This window comes from Podarcis liolepis (genome assembly GCF_965112155.1).
Source record: "Podarcis liolepis genome assembly, chromosome: 1".
Classification (NCBI taxonomy): Eukaryota; Metazoa; Chordata; class Lepidosauria; order Squamata; family Lacertidae; genus Podarcis; species Podarcis liolepis.
This window is the reverse complement of record NC_139554.1, coordinates 72,730,439-72,744,611: the sequence shown is the minus strand read 5'-3', so window position 1 is coordinate 72,744,611 and position 14,173 is coordinate 72,730,439. Positions and strand designations below refer to the sequence as shown.

Sequence of the window (14,173 nt, the reverse complement as noted above, 5' to 3'; positions counted from 1 at the left end):
GATTTGAAAGAGAGGTAGAGCTGGGTATTATCCGCATACTGATGAACACCCAGCCCAAAACCCCCTGATGATCTCTCCCAGCGGCTGCATGTAGATGTTGAAAAACATGGGGGAGAGGACAGAACCCTGAGGCACCCCACAAGTGAGAGCCCAGGGATCTGAACACTCATCCCCCACCACTACTTTCTGAACACGGCCCAGAAGGAAGGAGCGGAACCACTGTATGACAGTGCCCCCAGCTCCCAGCCCCTCAAGACGGTCCAGAAGGATGTTATGGTCGATGGTATCAAACGCCGCTGAGAGATCCAGCAGAACTAGGAAACAGCTCTCACCTTTGTCCCTAGCCCGCCGGAGATCATCAACCAGTGCAACCAAGGCAGTTTCAGTCCCATGATGAGGCCTGAATCCCGACTGGAAGGGATCCAAATGGTCCGCTTCTTCCAGGCGTGCCTGGAGTTGTTCAGCAACCACTCGCTCAATCACTTTGCCCAAGAATGGAAGATTTGAGACTGGGCGATAGTTGGCCATCGTGGCCGCATCTAAATATGTTTTTTTAAGAAGCGGTTTAATAACCGCCTCTTTCAGCGGGTCTGGGAAGGCTCCCTTACGGAGGGAAGCATTCACCACCCCACGAAGCCCATCGCCCAGCCCTTCCCAGCTAGCTTTTATAAGCCAGGATGGGCAAGGATCAAGGAGACAGGTGGTTGGTTTCACTCGTCCAAGCAGCCTGTCCACATCCTCGGAGGTAACAGATTGGAATTGATCCCACGCAATTTGACTAGACAGGACTCTAGCACTCTCCCGCCCTGGCCCTGCTCCCACGGTGGCGTCTACCTCTTCCCGAATCTGAGCGACTTTATCTGCAAAAAACTTTGCAAAATCATTGCAGGAGATCATGTGGCCTGTACTGGGCCCCGATGTAACAGGTGGTTCCGCTAAATTGCGGACCACCTGAAAAAGTCTCCTGCTGCTGTTTTCTGCAGATGCAATAGAGGCGGTGAAGAAAGTCTTCTTCGCCGTCGCTACCGCCACTTGGTAGGCTTGACATTGAGCTCTAACCTGTGTCCGGTCAGCTTCAGAATGGGTCATCCGCCACCGGCGCTCTAGCCATCTCAACGATTGTTTCATTGCCCTCAGATCCGTGGAAAACCACGGGGCTGTCCGGGCTCCATGCAATTGGAGAGGGCGCTTCGGAGCCAAACAGTCAATAGCCCTGGTTAACTCCACATTCCAGCGGGCCACCAGGGAATCAGCTGAAAGGCCATCAACATGGGATAAAGCATCCCCTACCACTCTCTGGAAACCATTTGGATCCATTAAGTGTCGGGGGCGGACCATCCGAATCGGTCCCACCTTCCTGCAGAGGGGAAGGTTCATGGAGAAGTCAAGTTGCACCAGGAAGTGGTCTGACCATGGCACTTCTTTCGTTTCGCTTTTACTTAGTGTCAGATCACCAACATCCATAGAGGTAAACACCAGGTCCAAGGCATGCCCACAGCTATGGGTTGGGCCAAAGTTATTCAGGGACAGCCCCATGGAGGCCATGCTTTCCACGAAGTCCCGAGCGGCCCCTTGTAAGGTCGTGTCGGCATGGATATTAAAATCCCCTAGGACGACCAAACTAGGTGTCTCCAGGAGAACATCTGCCACGACCTGAAGCAGCTCGGGCAGGGAATCCTTGGTGCAGCGGGGAGGTCGGTACACCAAAAGGAATCCTGTGTTGAATGGTTTCTTTAAATGTAAAGGTTCATCATTGTTCCACTCCATGTGTATGTCTTTAAGGGGCCAGAGCAAGGGCCAGAGCAAGATAACGAGACCCAGCTTTACAGCTGTGTAACATAGCAGGTGCTGCTGAGTTGTATTTGATTAAGGTGTGCCAGCATCTGGGTGTAGTATATAAGGAGCAGCACCTAGCTCTCCCATTACCCTGGGGGATGGGTTGGTGGTTGGGTCTGGTTTGTTGATGTATTTAGTGTTAATGGAGTTTGTTTTTCTTATTAAAACCTTCTTTAAGTTATTTTTGAGTCCTTTCTTTTTAATGCATGATCTCCCCAGCAAGCTCTCTGCAGCGTCACTATACTGCAAAAAGCCAACATCCTGTACTGCCCCTATTGCCCAACTTCCAGAACATGCACTCAGAGAACTGGGTCTTCCCAATAGGGCGCCCAGTGCAAACTAATGACTTCCTAAAAATCACTGCAACCCCCCCTCCCCGCCCACAAGGCCTGGGTTGCTGTGCGTAAGAGAAACCTGGTGGACAAGCAGCGGCAAGAACAGGCCCATCTGCTTCATCCAACCAAGTCTCTGTTACACATGCCAGGTCAAATCCTCCATCCATGATCAAGTCATGGATGGCAGTGGTCTAATGAATCATTGACCTGGCATTGCACAGCAGCACCTTCAGGTCATGTGGGTATCCCTTGCTGATTCTAGTATCCGTCCGGTCAGGACCAGACCTGGAGGCAGGGATAGTCCTCAGACAACGACTAAACCTGCCTCCTCTGTAATGACATAGTCTGGTTTTAGCGTAACTCTTCCTCCTACTCGTGATCACTGAGATGTTAAATGTTAAATTATGTACCTTCACAGAAGAAATAAATGTATAGGAATCCAAATGTTTAACAAGTGAAGAAGTTGTATTTCACATTTTTATATTTCATTTTGATAGGTGGAGCTGGAAAATGAAACAATAACAAACATTTGAGAGACTGTTGTATCTTTCATGCCAGTGATGTCTATGCCTGTGGTACCTGAATCTTGCAGCCATGTATTGGCAGAGTTTGAGTGCCTCAGTCCACTCCTTTCTGCTCTCAGGCTGGATTCTAATCGTCTGAAGGTGCGTTCAAGTCATAATTGCTATAATGTTGATATTTGCTTAACAGCATTTAGAAATACCATGTACTTGTAGTTCATAGCATACATTCCAAGGTGGAAACTGTAGACATCCACTGGCATAAAATTTTACAAGAAGCTTTGAGGCTAAAGCAGGAGTTCTCAATCATAGAGAATTAAAAGACAAATGTTAAGAAGATAATATTCTGAATGTGGGGAGAACTTGATGGTAAAACTTTCTGCTTATTTTTGAAGAGAAGATTTTATCTGTTTAATGGATTTCACAAATTATTTTATCAAGTAGAAGGAAAATATGCAAGAGTTGGTTCTGTACTATTTATTGGAGAGTATAATTTAGGGCACTGTTAGCTATACTCTGTAATTCTAAGGGCGCAAGGAGATGCCTCTTTCATTTAGTTAGATACCACTACAGACTTCAACAGAAATTTGTAAGTGGTTTATATTTCTTTACGGGAGAGACAACACCTTGTTGCTGTCATGCTAAGCAGTTCATAGCAAGACATTTTTTGAGCCATTTGCTATTATAATGGATCAGTAGTAAGAGTGAAATAGAGTCCCCATTCCATGATAGATTTTTTTTCTTCCTCAGTAGAACTGAAAATAAAACAAGTATCATTAATGTATTTTCTTACAGCAACTGGCTGGTTTTTAACGCTATCCTTTTTCTCTTTTCTAAAGTGCACATGTATAGCAGTTTCTCAAAAATGGTTGGCACTAGGTAGCTCTGGTGGAGGCCTGAATCTAATCCAGAAAGATAGCCGGAAACAGAGACTTTTTCTCACTCATAAGGTAAGATTGAAGGAATGCTTTTAAGAAACCTCAGGCTAAGAATGAAATGTTATTTGCAGACACTGAGAAGGTTGTTTCATTAAAGCATACCACAATAAAAATAAAGGTTTTTTTTTTTAGATACAATTTTGTATCTCATTTACAAAATTCAGAATGATACCTTGCCACGTCATACTTGGAGCAGAGCCACTGCAATTAATGGCCTTAAGTGCCTTCATTTCAGTGATCTACTCTTGAGTGTGAGCTAGTTGGATATCGCTCCAAGTCTTTTCAGCTGCTCTTTCAGGCCTTAGATGACTAAGAAAATCTTCTAAAATGTGAATTGTAGCTAATGCAGAAATCAGATCAAGAAGACCAATTAGACATCAAAACTAAATTATTATTTTTTACCATTCTTCACCCAAAGATCACAGGGTGGTTTACGATATATAAACCCCAAAATACATACCATAATAACAAAAAAAAACAACCTCCCCAGTTCTAATGGCCATTAGCCAAATGCTTGGGAGAACAGGAATGTTTTTGCCCAGTGTTTAAGGATATATAATGAAGACACCAGGTGCGCATCCCTGTGGAGAGCATTCCACAAACTAGAAGTCACTGCAGAAACGGCCTGTTTTCAGTTTGCCACCATCCAGACCTCTTATATTCAGCCTAATAAGGTAGCTTATAAGTAACAAAAGTGAAAATGCATTAATACAATCACACTATCAATATCAATCTCAAAGCATTACGTCACCGGAATCCTTCCCACAGGTCAGTTGGTGAGATAAAGGGATAGTCCACCTAGATTTTTGTTTTTTGCTTCCCTCTTTCATGTGTCAAAAATCAGGTAGGGAGTGGGCAATGAATATGAAAAAAACCGCATAGCAGCTACAAATCAGGCTTTGCTGAGGCATTAAATATTAATAGGACAAATCTGCTTTATCTCCTGGTAGGAAGGTGCCATTTCCCGCATTGCCTTTTGTTTACATGATGAGGACTATGTTGCTGTAGCTACAAGGTGAGAACAGTTATTTATGTATTTGAAACAAGTTGGATTACTGTTTTGGCGCTACAGTACTGGGTTTTTTTTGGGAAATGGTAGAGGCATTTCAGTAATGCAAATAAGGGAATCCATTCCGATGATGAAAATAATGTAAACATTTAGAGGCTAACCATTTTAAAGTATAGCATATTTATAGGAGCACATGTACTCCATCTTCCTCTTCCCTTCATTTGTGGAAGGCTAGGCTCTTCCACTTCTGCTTTGCTCTTGCTACCAAAAGCAACCAGCTGTGATTTGTTTAGACCTCAGACCTGGATCTGAAATGGAGCAAACACAAGCCAGCATTTGCTGCATTCAACACAATGCCAAACTGGTTTGCAGCAAACTATAAGTGGAAGGGTTATATCTGTTCCTTTTATTATTCATTGTTGTAGTTAGATTTTAATGTATTTTGCTGTTTACTGTTGGGATATTGATCTGTTGTTTGCAGTCTAAACAGTCTGGGATTTTTTAATGGAGAGTGGCCTATAAACCATATTAATAATAAATTAATAAAAGCTTCTTTTCTCTTCTCACATGCAAATGAATGGGAAGAGGAGGCGGGAGGCTGAGGCCCACTGTGGCTTATTGTTCAAATGACAATCCATTATTTGTCATTATGTCTGAACCAGGCCAGTGTCTCTTAAGCTGAGAGAGATGCAGTAAGTTCATGAGCTGACAAATCAGAAGAACTTGGATTTATTTCAGTTTTCTACATTTTCAAGTACTGTACAGTATTTGTTGAATAAATTTATTGTAAGCTGCTCAAGTGGCATACAAAGGCTGTATAAAATAAATATTTGTATGTAGGTTCTGAACACTGTTAAATATGTGAGGGTTTGTGAGAAGATGACAGATTTTTATTTTTATTTTAGTAATTTAGTTATTATATTTTACAGCCAAGGCCTTGTTGTTGTCTGGGAATTGAATCAGGAACGTCGTGGGAAACCAGAAAGGATTTATGTGTCCTCTGAGCACAAAGGCAGAAAAATAACAGCTCTTTGTTGGGATACTAGTGCATTTCGTGTTTTTGTTGGTGATCATGTGGGCAAAGTGTCTGCCATCAAGATTAATACATCGAAACAAGGAAAGGTAAATTTTCAGTGAGATTTTGAACATAAGAGCAGGCTTCTACACATTTTGGCTGGTCTAAGCCAGATTTTGAGGCTACTAGGATCTTCCAAGGCTGAGAGGAAGACTGAGGCTAGTGAATCATATAGTTTATCACAGTACTTCTGATGTGTTGGAGAATCACCAAAGGGACAATAATATACACAAGCCCCTGTTGTCATCCTGATCTTTGTTGGTCTGGCATTTCTGAGATTTTCCAGAGACATCCAGTTTGGATGTGGGAAATGATCTCTTGTACACTCCCCAATTCCAACCTTAGGAAGGAACATAGGCCTTACCACATTTACTGCAGTGGTGAGGAATACTTACCATGAGAGAGGAGTACTTACCATGAAAGTAGCTAGAGTATATGCAAACTCGTGCATAAAGGGAAACATTCAACTGTGTGTGGCTTTTGTGCCCAAACTTACAGAATTAAGCAGGTGGTCACATGTAGATCTTGATAATCTTATTTGCATTACATGAGCTGTAAAAATTGTAATGTCTGAATTCTGATACAAACATTTTGTTGCAAAAAGACAAAACATGAGGACAAAATTCTGGAAGCTGCTTTGCAGTTCATGTTTTATTTCTCCATGTTTAAGCCTGGGTCTTATTGATCCTTAGATACTGATGAGCATTTAGAACTCCAGAGAGGGTATCCAGGCATTTTTAAAATAAAATGAAATGCAACCTGAACAATATGAATTTTATTTGTGTATTTTTCCAGTTTCATGTAATCAATTTTGCAAGTCTATTTTTCCTTTAGTGCTGAAATAATTCACTGTACATTTCTCCTTTACCTTTCTTTAGGCTACCACTGCATTTGTGATGTTTCCAGTTCAGATTATAACCACTGTTGATTCTCGTGTGGTTCAGCTTGATTATTTGGATGGAAGGTTGCTTATCTCTTCTCTTACCCGATCTTACTTATGTGACACTGAGAGGTAATTAATGTACTCTAAAGTAATGCTGGTGTCATTCTAGGTTTGATTCTCTGCAGATCATGTGCAACTCTACTTTTAACATTAATTTGCACCTAGTAATAAGTAGTAATCATTTTGTCACATTTCTGAAGAAACAGAGCAGAATCCACCTAACTCCAGGGCTTCTGCAACAGAGCTCCCCCTGTCTGCTGAAATTGGTTCTGGGAGGTTGGGAGAACCCCCTAGAACAGCGCATGAGAGGAAACTCTTCAATCTGGCAGACTGATATGCTGGTGCAGACAGAAAATTTGCAGTTGTGTGATGTTGAATTCCACACACAATTTAGTTTATTCATGTTTTAATTTTTGTTTTTTGTTATCAAGTCATCTGGAACTGCTAGTAAAGGTAAAGGGACCCCTGACCATTAGGTCCAGTCGTGACCGACTCTGGGGTTGCGGCGCTCATCTCGCTTTATTGGCTGAGGGAGCCGGCGTACAGCTGGTCATGTGGCCAGCTTGACTAAGCCACTTCTGGCGAACCAGAGCAGCGCACGGAAACGCCGTTTACCTTCCTGCCGGAGTGGTACCTATTGATCTACTTGCACTTTGACGTGCTTTTGAACTGCTGGGTTGGCAGGAGCAGGGACCGAGCAATGGGAGCTCACCCCGTTGCGGGGATTCGAACTGCCGACCTTCTGATCGGCAAGTCCTAGGCCCTGTGGTTTAACCCACAATGCCACCCACGTCCTGTGTAAAAAACACAATGCTAACTGCTCACTACATCTCCTCCTCTGATGCATCACTACAAATATGGTTTTGCCATAGGCCTCTCCATCGTTTAACTGTTTCTCCCTCACCATGAATCAATTAGGGGCCCATGTCATTATCTTCTCCACTCCAAGGCATAATTGCCAAATATATGCCCAACTGCTGGTTGCCTCCTCCATTGCCCTTTGGAAGGGAATACTCTTTTCTGCAGATGTTCTTGAATGAATAAATGCCAGTTCAATTTCAGCCGCATGCTCCTCGGTTGCCAACATTAATCTATGTAAAAAATGTGTCAACTGTGAAGATATGCATGTCATTTCATTCCACAATGATTAAAACAGGATTTCCCCCCCTCCCCGAAATGTTTTTGGTTTATATAGGGAGAAATTTTGGAAAATTGGAAACAAGGAAAGAGATGGTGAATATGGATCTTGTTTTTCCCCTGCCGGAAAGAGTTGTGGCAGCCAACAGCCTTTGATATATTGTGCACGTCCTGGTTCACGGATGTGGGAGGTGAACTTTGAAGGGGAGGTGCTAAGTACACATCAATTCAAACAGCTCTTGTCATCACCGCCTCTGCCTGTTGTGACTCTAAGGTATTGGTCATAGCAATATAATCTTTACGTGTTTGTGTTCATCTTGATTGTGGTTTTCCTATGGTGGGGGAACAGTGCTGTAATGTTTGTGACTGAGGTCATGGGGTGGGTGAAAGTAACTTTGGCTGATGTCAATCGAGAGTTTTCTTAGGTTTCTGTCCTGCTTTCCATTGCTTGTGGTGTGGTGCTTGTGGTACAGAGATACACAGCAGATGTTGGTGGAGTGTAAGATTTGAATTAGGGCTTAGGGAGCCCAAAATCTCAGCACATATGAAAGCCTAGAGCCTGGGGCTCAATTCACATGTTTTGCAGAGCTGCCACTTTGTGGGTACCCGTCCCCACATTTATGGAAGTGGTGCATGTAGCCTGGGCAAATTTTAACAATGCAGCCATCTTTTTGAACAAATTGCTAACTGCACAGATATGTACCGGGTTCCTGAAAGCAGCCCAGCTGTAAAGACACTGTTTGTGGTGGATTTATATGTTGCTTAATCTAACGCCAAGCTTTTCAGATGATTACATCTGATTTTTGTGGGGTTCGCCAGTCCTTAAGAGAGGTTGCCAGGGAATCACCTTCCACTGAGCTAGCTCTTCTTTGAACATTTTTCTGGATCCAACCTGATAATTTATTAATTGGGAACAAATACATATATTGGTGGTGGGGTTTTTTAATGCAGTAGAAGAAATAAAGTTCAGGGAAAGATATCTTCTCTAAACCAAACAAATATAAAAGGGTTCAACAACAAAAAAGAACAGCCATACATAACTGAGCAATGCCAAATAATTCAGAAAGACACTTCGATTCTTGAAACAAAAATTTAAACAGTGCTTGATCCAACAATTAAAACCGAATAAACCTAATTGATTAAACTTTATTTCTTTTTAAAGGGATGATCTGGAATATAAAGTTTCAGCCTGCTCCCCTCAGTCTTTGGCTTTTCCTAGGCTGCTTTATTTGAGGTAAATATGAAGCCATTTCTTCTTGTTGCCCTGCAACTAAAACAATTCAGATCAGCTGGAAAATTTAGTTGACAAATGGTACATTTAGGTTAAATGATCTCTTTGAGCTTTCTATTATTGCATTTATATCTCACCTGCCTTCCATGTTGCTTAGGATAGAAACATGTATTTTGTCCCTGCACCAACCTTGTGCAGTAGTTACGCTGAGTGAGACCACATTCACACCATACATTTAAAGCACTTTGATATAGTCATGGCTTTCTCCAAAGAATTTTGGGAGCTGGAGTTTGTTAAGGATGCTGAGAGTTGTTAGGAGAATGCTTTCCCCCTTACAGAGCTACAATTCCCAGAGTTTCCTGTGAAGAGGGATTGATTGTTAAACCACTTTGGGAATAGTTGCTCTAGAAGGGGGAAAGGGGTCTCCAAACACCTTTCTGCACTCTCAGCTACCAGAATTCTTTGGGGGAGCCCATTACTGATTAAGGAGGTATCATAGGGCGTTAAATGTATGTTGTGAATGCTGCATCATGGAAGGTGTTAGAATGTTGTCATTCAAACTTTCAAATTTTTTGTGTGTTGTGATCACAACAAATTCTGGATACCCACATCTTTTTTCTTTACAGTGAGCACTGTGTAATGACATGGACAGAAAGAGGCATTTATATTTTCATTCCACAAAATGTTCAAGTTTTGCTCTGGAGTGAAGTGAAAGGTAAATTACATTATTTATAGTGAACTTGGATCTCTTTTATGTGCTCTTGAAACTGTACATACGTCAGAATAAAGTTCACTCTGCCTTTGCGAGAAGTGAGGTTGATACCTGTTTCACCATGAATTGGAAGCTGCTGCACGCAGTGTACAGTGGGGGGAAATGTGTTGCATCAGGCAAAATGGGTAATGCTAACAAGACTTTTCTACATGAGCATGTACTTTATTTCTTAATAGCCACAAGTGCTTGAAACAGTTCCCTGTTTTAGATATGGAATGGCATAAAGACTGATAGGGAAATCAGGCTTGCATTTCTTACAAGCACTGGGACAGGCAAATTGCACTTGTTTGTGGTGGTGATTATTAGCTGTGCCTGAAGAAGAAAGCATTCTCCTATCTAGTTTTCATATGTTTATAAACATGAAAATCTTGAAAGGTGCAATCAGACTATTTTGGTTAATATGAAGTATAGTATTAAACATTGGGGAGCTCTGTACTGACTCTTGTAATCTGTTTTGCCTAGATATTCATGATATTGCAGTATATAAAAATGAGCTCTTCTGTTTGCACACCAGTGGAAAAGTCTCTCACCTTTCCCTTCTACCCGTGGAAAAATGTATAGAACGTTTACTTAGAAGAAGCTTTTGGACGCTTGCAGCCAGGGTCTGCTGCCTCTTCCAGAATTCTATTGTCTTATGTCGGGTAATCAAAGCTTAATATATCATTTTTAAAAAATGTATTTTTAAAAGCAGTTCTGACAAATAGTAAGTCATGCGATGCAAATAAAAGATAATCTATTACCTTAGGATCCAGGCCAATGTGGCAATCAAGGAACTTCAGGGAAGGAAAGTTTTTTACACCTTGCTTCTCTCCCCCCACCCCTGCAGCAGCACCCCAATGCTTTGAGGGTTTTGTGCTTTTTTTTTTTTTACAGTCAAGCGGTGTATAAAGTTATGAAATAAATAAAATAGTAGATTTTAACCTGTTTAATAAAACTTTATGCATCATTAGGCAAGAAAAGCTCTTCCCATAGATAAGCTGGAACATTTGAAATCTCAGTTGGATCTTTCAACACAAAGTGATATCATTACTCAACTTGAAGAACTGATCTCAAAGCTGGAGCCTTTAGATTCCGCATGCAGCAGCAGGAGGAGCAGTATTTCTTCACATGTAAGCGTATTCCTATAAATGCGATCCATATTATAGCTATATTTTCATTCCCTTAAAATTATATTTTATCAGTGCTTCATTATAGTTAGCTTTTTTTAAAAAAAGTGGGTACATTTTGTGCGTTTGATATTTATAATAGGAGCTATAGTTTGGGCTGTATTTTCTGTTCCAAGATGCATCTGTTGTTATAGCAGATCTGAAGTCACAATGCTAAGGTATAGAGAGAGCTTTTATAATACAATAAATATGCATATAATCAAAATAGTCTAGGAATAAATGTAATCTTGCTTGGAGGCTTTTCCTATCTGCAAAACCAGTTCTGCCTTTTAAAAAATAGCTAGGCAACACAAATGTTACATTTACACATGTATTATATTTTGTATGTAACACATATCACATATGCATTATATTTGAGTAATGTTGCTTGGGCTTCTTTGTTTTATTAGTTGCATGTTTCCCAATGTTTTATTTTTATTGTATCGTCGGTGTTTTGTGTGTTGTATCTAATGGTGTCACTCACCTGACAGTAAGACTTTTGTCAGTGGAAGGAAGTAGTTTTTAGCCACTGAATCACTCACACACCCCTAAATCTGCTTCAGAGGCTTGCAAAATCCTTTAGAGCAGATTTTAGTAGGTGCAGACGCCTATAGGGGGGAAAAGGTGAATCACTCCAAATCATTTCCCTCCCTGTTCTGCTAATGGAAGCCTTACTGCCAGCTGAACAACACCTTTTGGATACAACCCTTTGTATTATTCATTGCATCTTAGTTACATTGTTCTGTGTTATGTAGATAAGCTGCCCTTAGAGCATTTACTCTCAAAGGAGGTATAAAACTATTTTAAATAAATAAATTGGAGTATTATAATATCGATGAACTCTAGAAATAGCAAGAGCATGTTCCTGCTCTGACTTCATATGCATTTCCCATTTATTTCATTAGGAGAGTTAAATGTGTGCACTTCTGTACTAAAATCAGTGGCTTGTCTTTTGGCTGGATCAAGTTTATAAAGGCAGACTTTAAAGCTTACATTATGATTTCTCAATAGGAAAGTTTCAGCGTATTAGATTCTGGCATTTATCGTGTTATTAGCCGAAGAGGCAGCCAATCTGATGAGGATTCTTGCTCCTTACATAGCCAAACTCTATCAGAAGATGAAAGATTGAGAGAATTTCACACACACCAGGAAGAAGAGCACCAGGAATTTGGTAATACAAACATTTATTAAATACTCATGTGTGTGTATCCTGTAAATAGATGTGGATTTGCTGCAGGCTCTGAAAACAAGGTTATTGCTAATTCCAGCTGTTTGGTGGCATTGTTAGGGACTTCTACACTCCCCTACAAATTATCATTTAACTTGTTTATGTAGCGACAGTTTTGAATGCTGGTGTCATGTTTTCCGCCAAAGTAATTTATTAAGATTAAAAGGTTGTACCTCATCATTTCAGTAACAGGTGATGTAATTCTTAGGTGGAAGTCTGATAGTTTGTGGGAGAGAGACATCACTGCTTCATGTCACCTACTCTTGATGTTGCTGCCCTGTCATGTAAATGAAGGTTGCTATCCTGTTCAATTCATAAAAATTGATTCATAAATTCACTCAAGTAGAAAATCATAATCACCTCTGCTGCTTTCATGGCTCTCCTTTAAGATTTTGTGTTCAGAAGCCTGTTAGCCTCTTCTGCTACAGTCAAGCTATTGTGAAACTCTGTAAGCACCTGAGTTCTGTATCTCAGAGTGACACCAGCTTTTGGCTGACAAGGTGATTCAGTGTTTTATAGGAACTAAGCAATTCTGTGTGTAATGGTGGGGATTCAAAACTTGGAGCTGTTTCACTTTTATGGCTAAAATTGTATTCCTTCTGTAAAATGGAAGGAGGTTCATTGGACCTCAGGAGGATAGTTTAGTCTTGTACATGAAAAGTAATGTTTTGAGTCATTACCACATTATCAATGGCTGTAAGAGAGCTTTGTTTATTGTATGCAGTGTTTTAAGGGAGAAATGGCCTGGTGATAAATACTCCATTCTTTCAATGAATATTCCCCTAGAACAACAGTAGTTTGAATATAGATGACAGGAATATGGGGGTTTACCAAATTTGCTGGTAACGTCAAGCTGTAGATTTTGCATGTTTTGGATTAAGGCTATACATGTATGCTTTGCTTGGTGCTGTTTCCTGATAGCATTTGTAATGAATAGTCCCTTCTGTTCTTTGAAGGGATTCCTTTGTTCTCACTCATATACAAAATTAAGATTTTTAAACTGCTGTAATTTTCTCTCGGGCAAAAACTGCATGCTTGAGGTTTATTTGCAAGAATGCTTCTGATTCCATAAATTAAGATGAAGAAGGAATTTAGACATTCAGGTTTCTTGAAACAGTGGTAATAGCAGCAAGGTACTTGCTTTTCTTGTGTGTTCCCTATGCTCTTTATTCTGTAAACCCCTTGCTCTTGCCTTTGGAGGTTTTACACTGTAAGCTCCATTTGCCGCTTGTCACTTTGCTTAATACATTGTGGAAATGATCTGTTGCTCACTCTAAAATATCAGTGATACTGAGGCTATTGGTGAAAACTGCATCTCTAAATTAAGTGTTGCATAATTGATTCCAGGAGACACTGGTATAGATATAGATATAGGGTGTGTGTGTGTGTGTGTGTGTGTGTGGTATACACACCACACGCACACACATTTGTAAAGTCCTCAGGTTCTGTAGATTCTAAATTGCTGCCCAAACCTTGAATGCATATTAGCAGTCTGTTTTAGGACTCCTATTTCAAGCTGCATTTTACTACAGATGCTTTGAAACTAGGCCCAAAGTTATCTGACAAATCAAGGAGCTTTCCTAAAAAAGTATAACTGCCAGATCACCTAAAATGCTGGTGGTTCAGATTGTGTTGTTATTTCCCATCTGATTTGGCAAAAGGCGGTAATTATGGTTGAATGGCTTTTGGCATTGATACCTACTTGAAGGAGGTGAAAAAAATCTGTTGTGAAGCACAGCATCTGATCAGTCCTAAGCATATGTTGTCAAATCACTCCATTTTATGACTTTTAAATTTTAATTTTGTTTGTTAGACACTGTATCTCATGCTTCTGTGATGGTCGACACTGATCGGAATGAGACTTTTCTTCCATTCAGTATTCCATTGTCATTCCGTTCCCCATCTCCCCTCGTCTCTCTTCAAGCTGTCAAGGACAGGTAAAATCACATGTGAATTCCTCACCCATTACATACTTTTTGTTTTGTCCAATCATTAAACATTAC

The 14,173-nt window shown here is 40.7% G+C and overlaps 1 protein-coding gene across 3 annotated transcripts in view; it reads left to right on the top strand.

The window, feature by feature from the left end:
• The window catches only part of HPS5 (HPS5 biogenesis of lysosomal organelles complex 2 subunit 2), a 32,066-nt gene that overhangs the window by 2,567 nt on the left and 15,326 nt on the right, over positions 1–14,173 (top strand). For all 3 annotated transcript variants that reach the window (XM_083500405.1, XM_083500406.1, XM_083500404.1), the window contains exons 2-13: positions 2,669–2,836; positions 3,532–3,642; positions 4,581–4,645; positions 5,569–5,761; positions 6,593–6,726; positions 7,853–8,068; positions 8,957–9,028; positions 9,652–9,740; positions 10,260–10,438; positions 10,748–10,906; positions 11,954–12,113; positions 13,984–14,107. In XM_083500405.1, coding sequence (XP_083356531.1) covers positions 2,723–2,836; positions 3,532–3,642; positions 4,581–4,645; positions 5,569–5,761; positions 6,593–6,726; positions 7,853–8,068; positions 8,957–9,028; positions 9,652–9,740; positions 10,260–10,438; positions 10,748–10,906; positions 11,954–12,113; positions 13,984–14,107 — 1,616 coding nt within the window. In that variant the 5' untranslated portion in view covers positions 2,669–2,722. The remainder of the gene's footprint in view (positions 1–2,668; positions 2,837–3,531; positions 3,643–4,580; positions 4,646–5,568; positions 5,762–6,592; positions 6,727–7,852; positions 8,069–8,956; positions 9,029–9,651; positions 9,741–10,259; positions 10,439–10,747; positions 10,907–11,953; positions 12,114–13,983; positions 14,108–14,173) is intronic.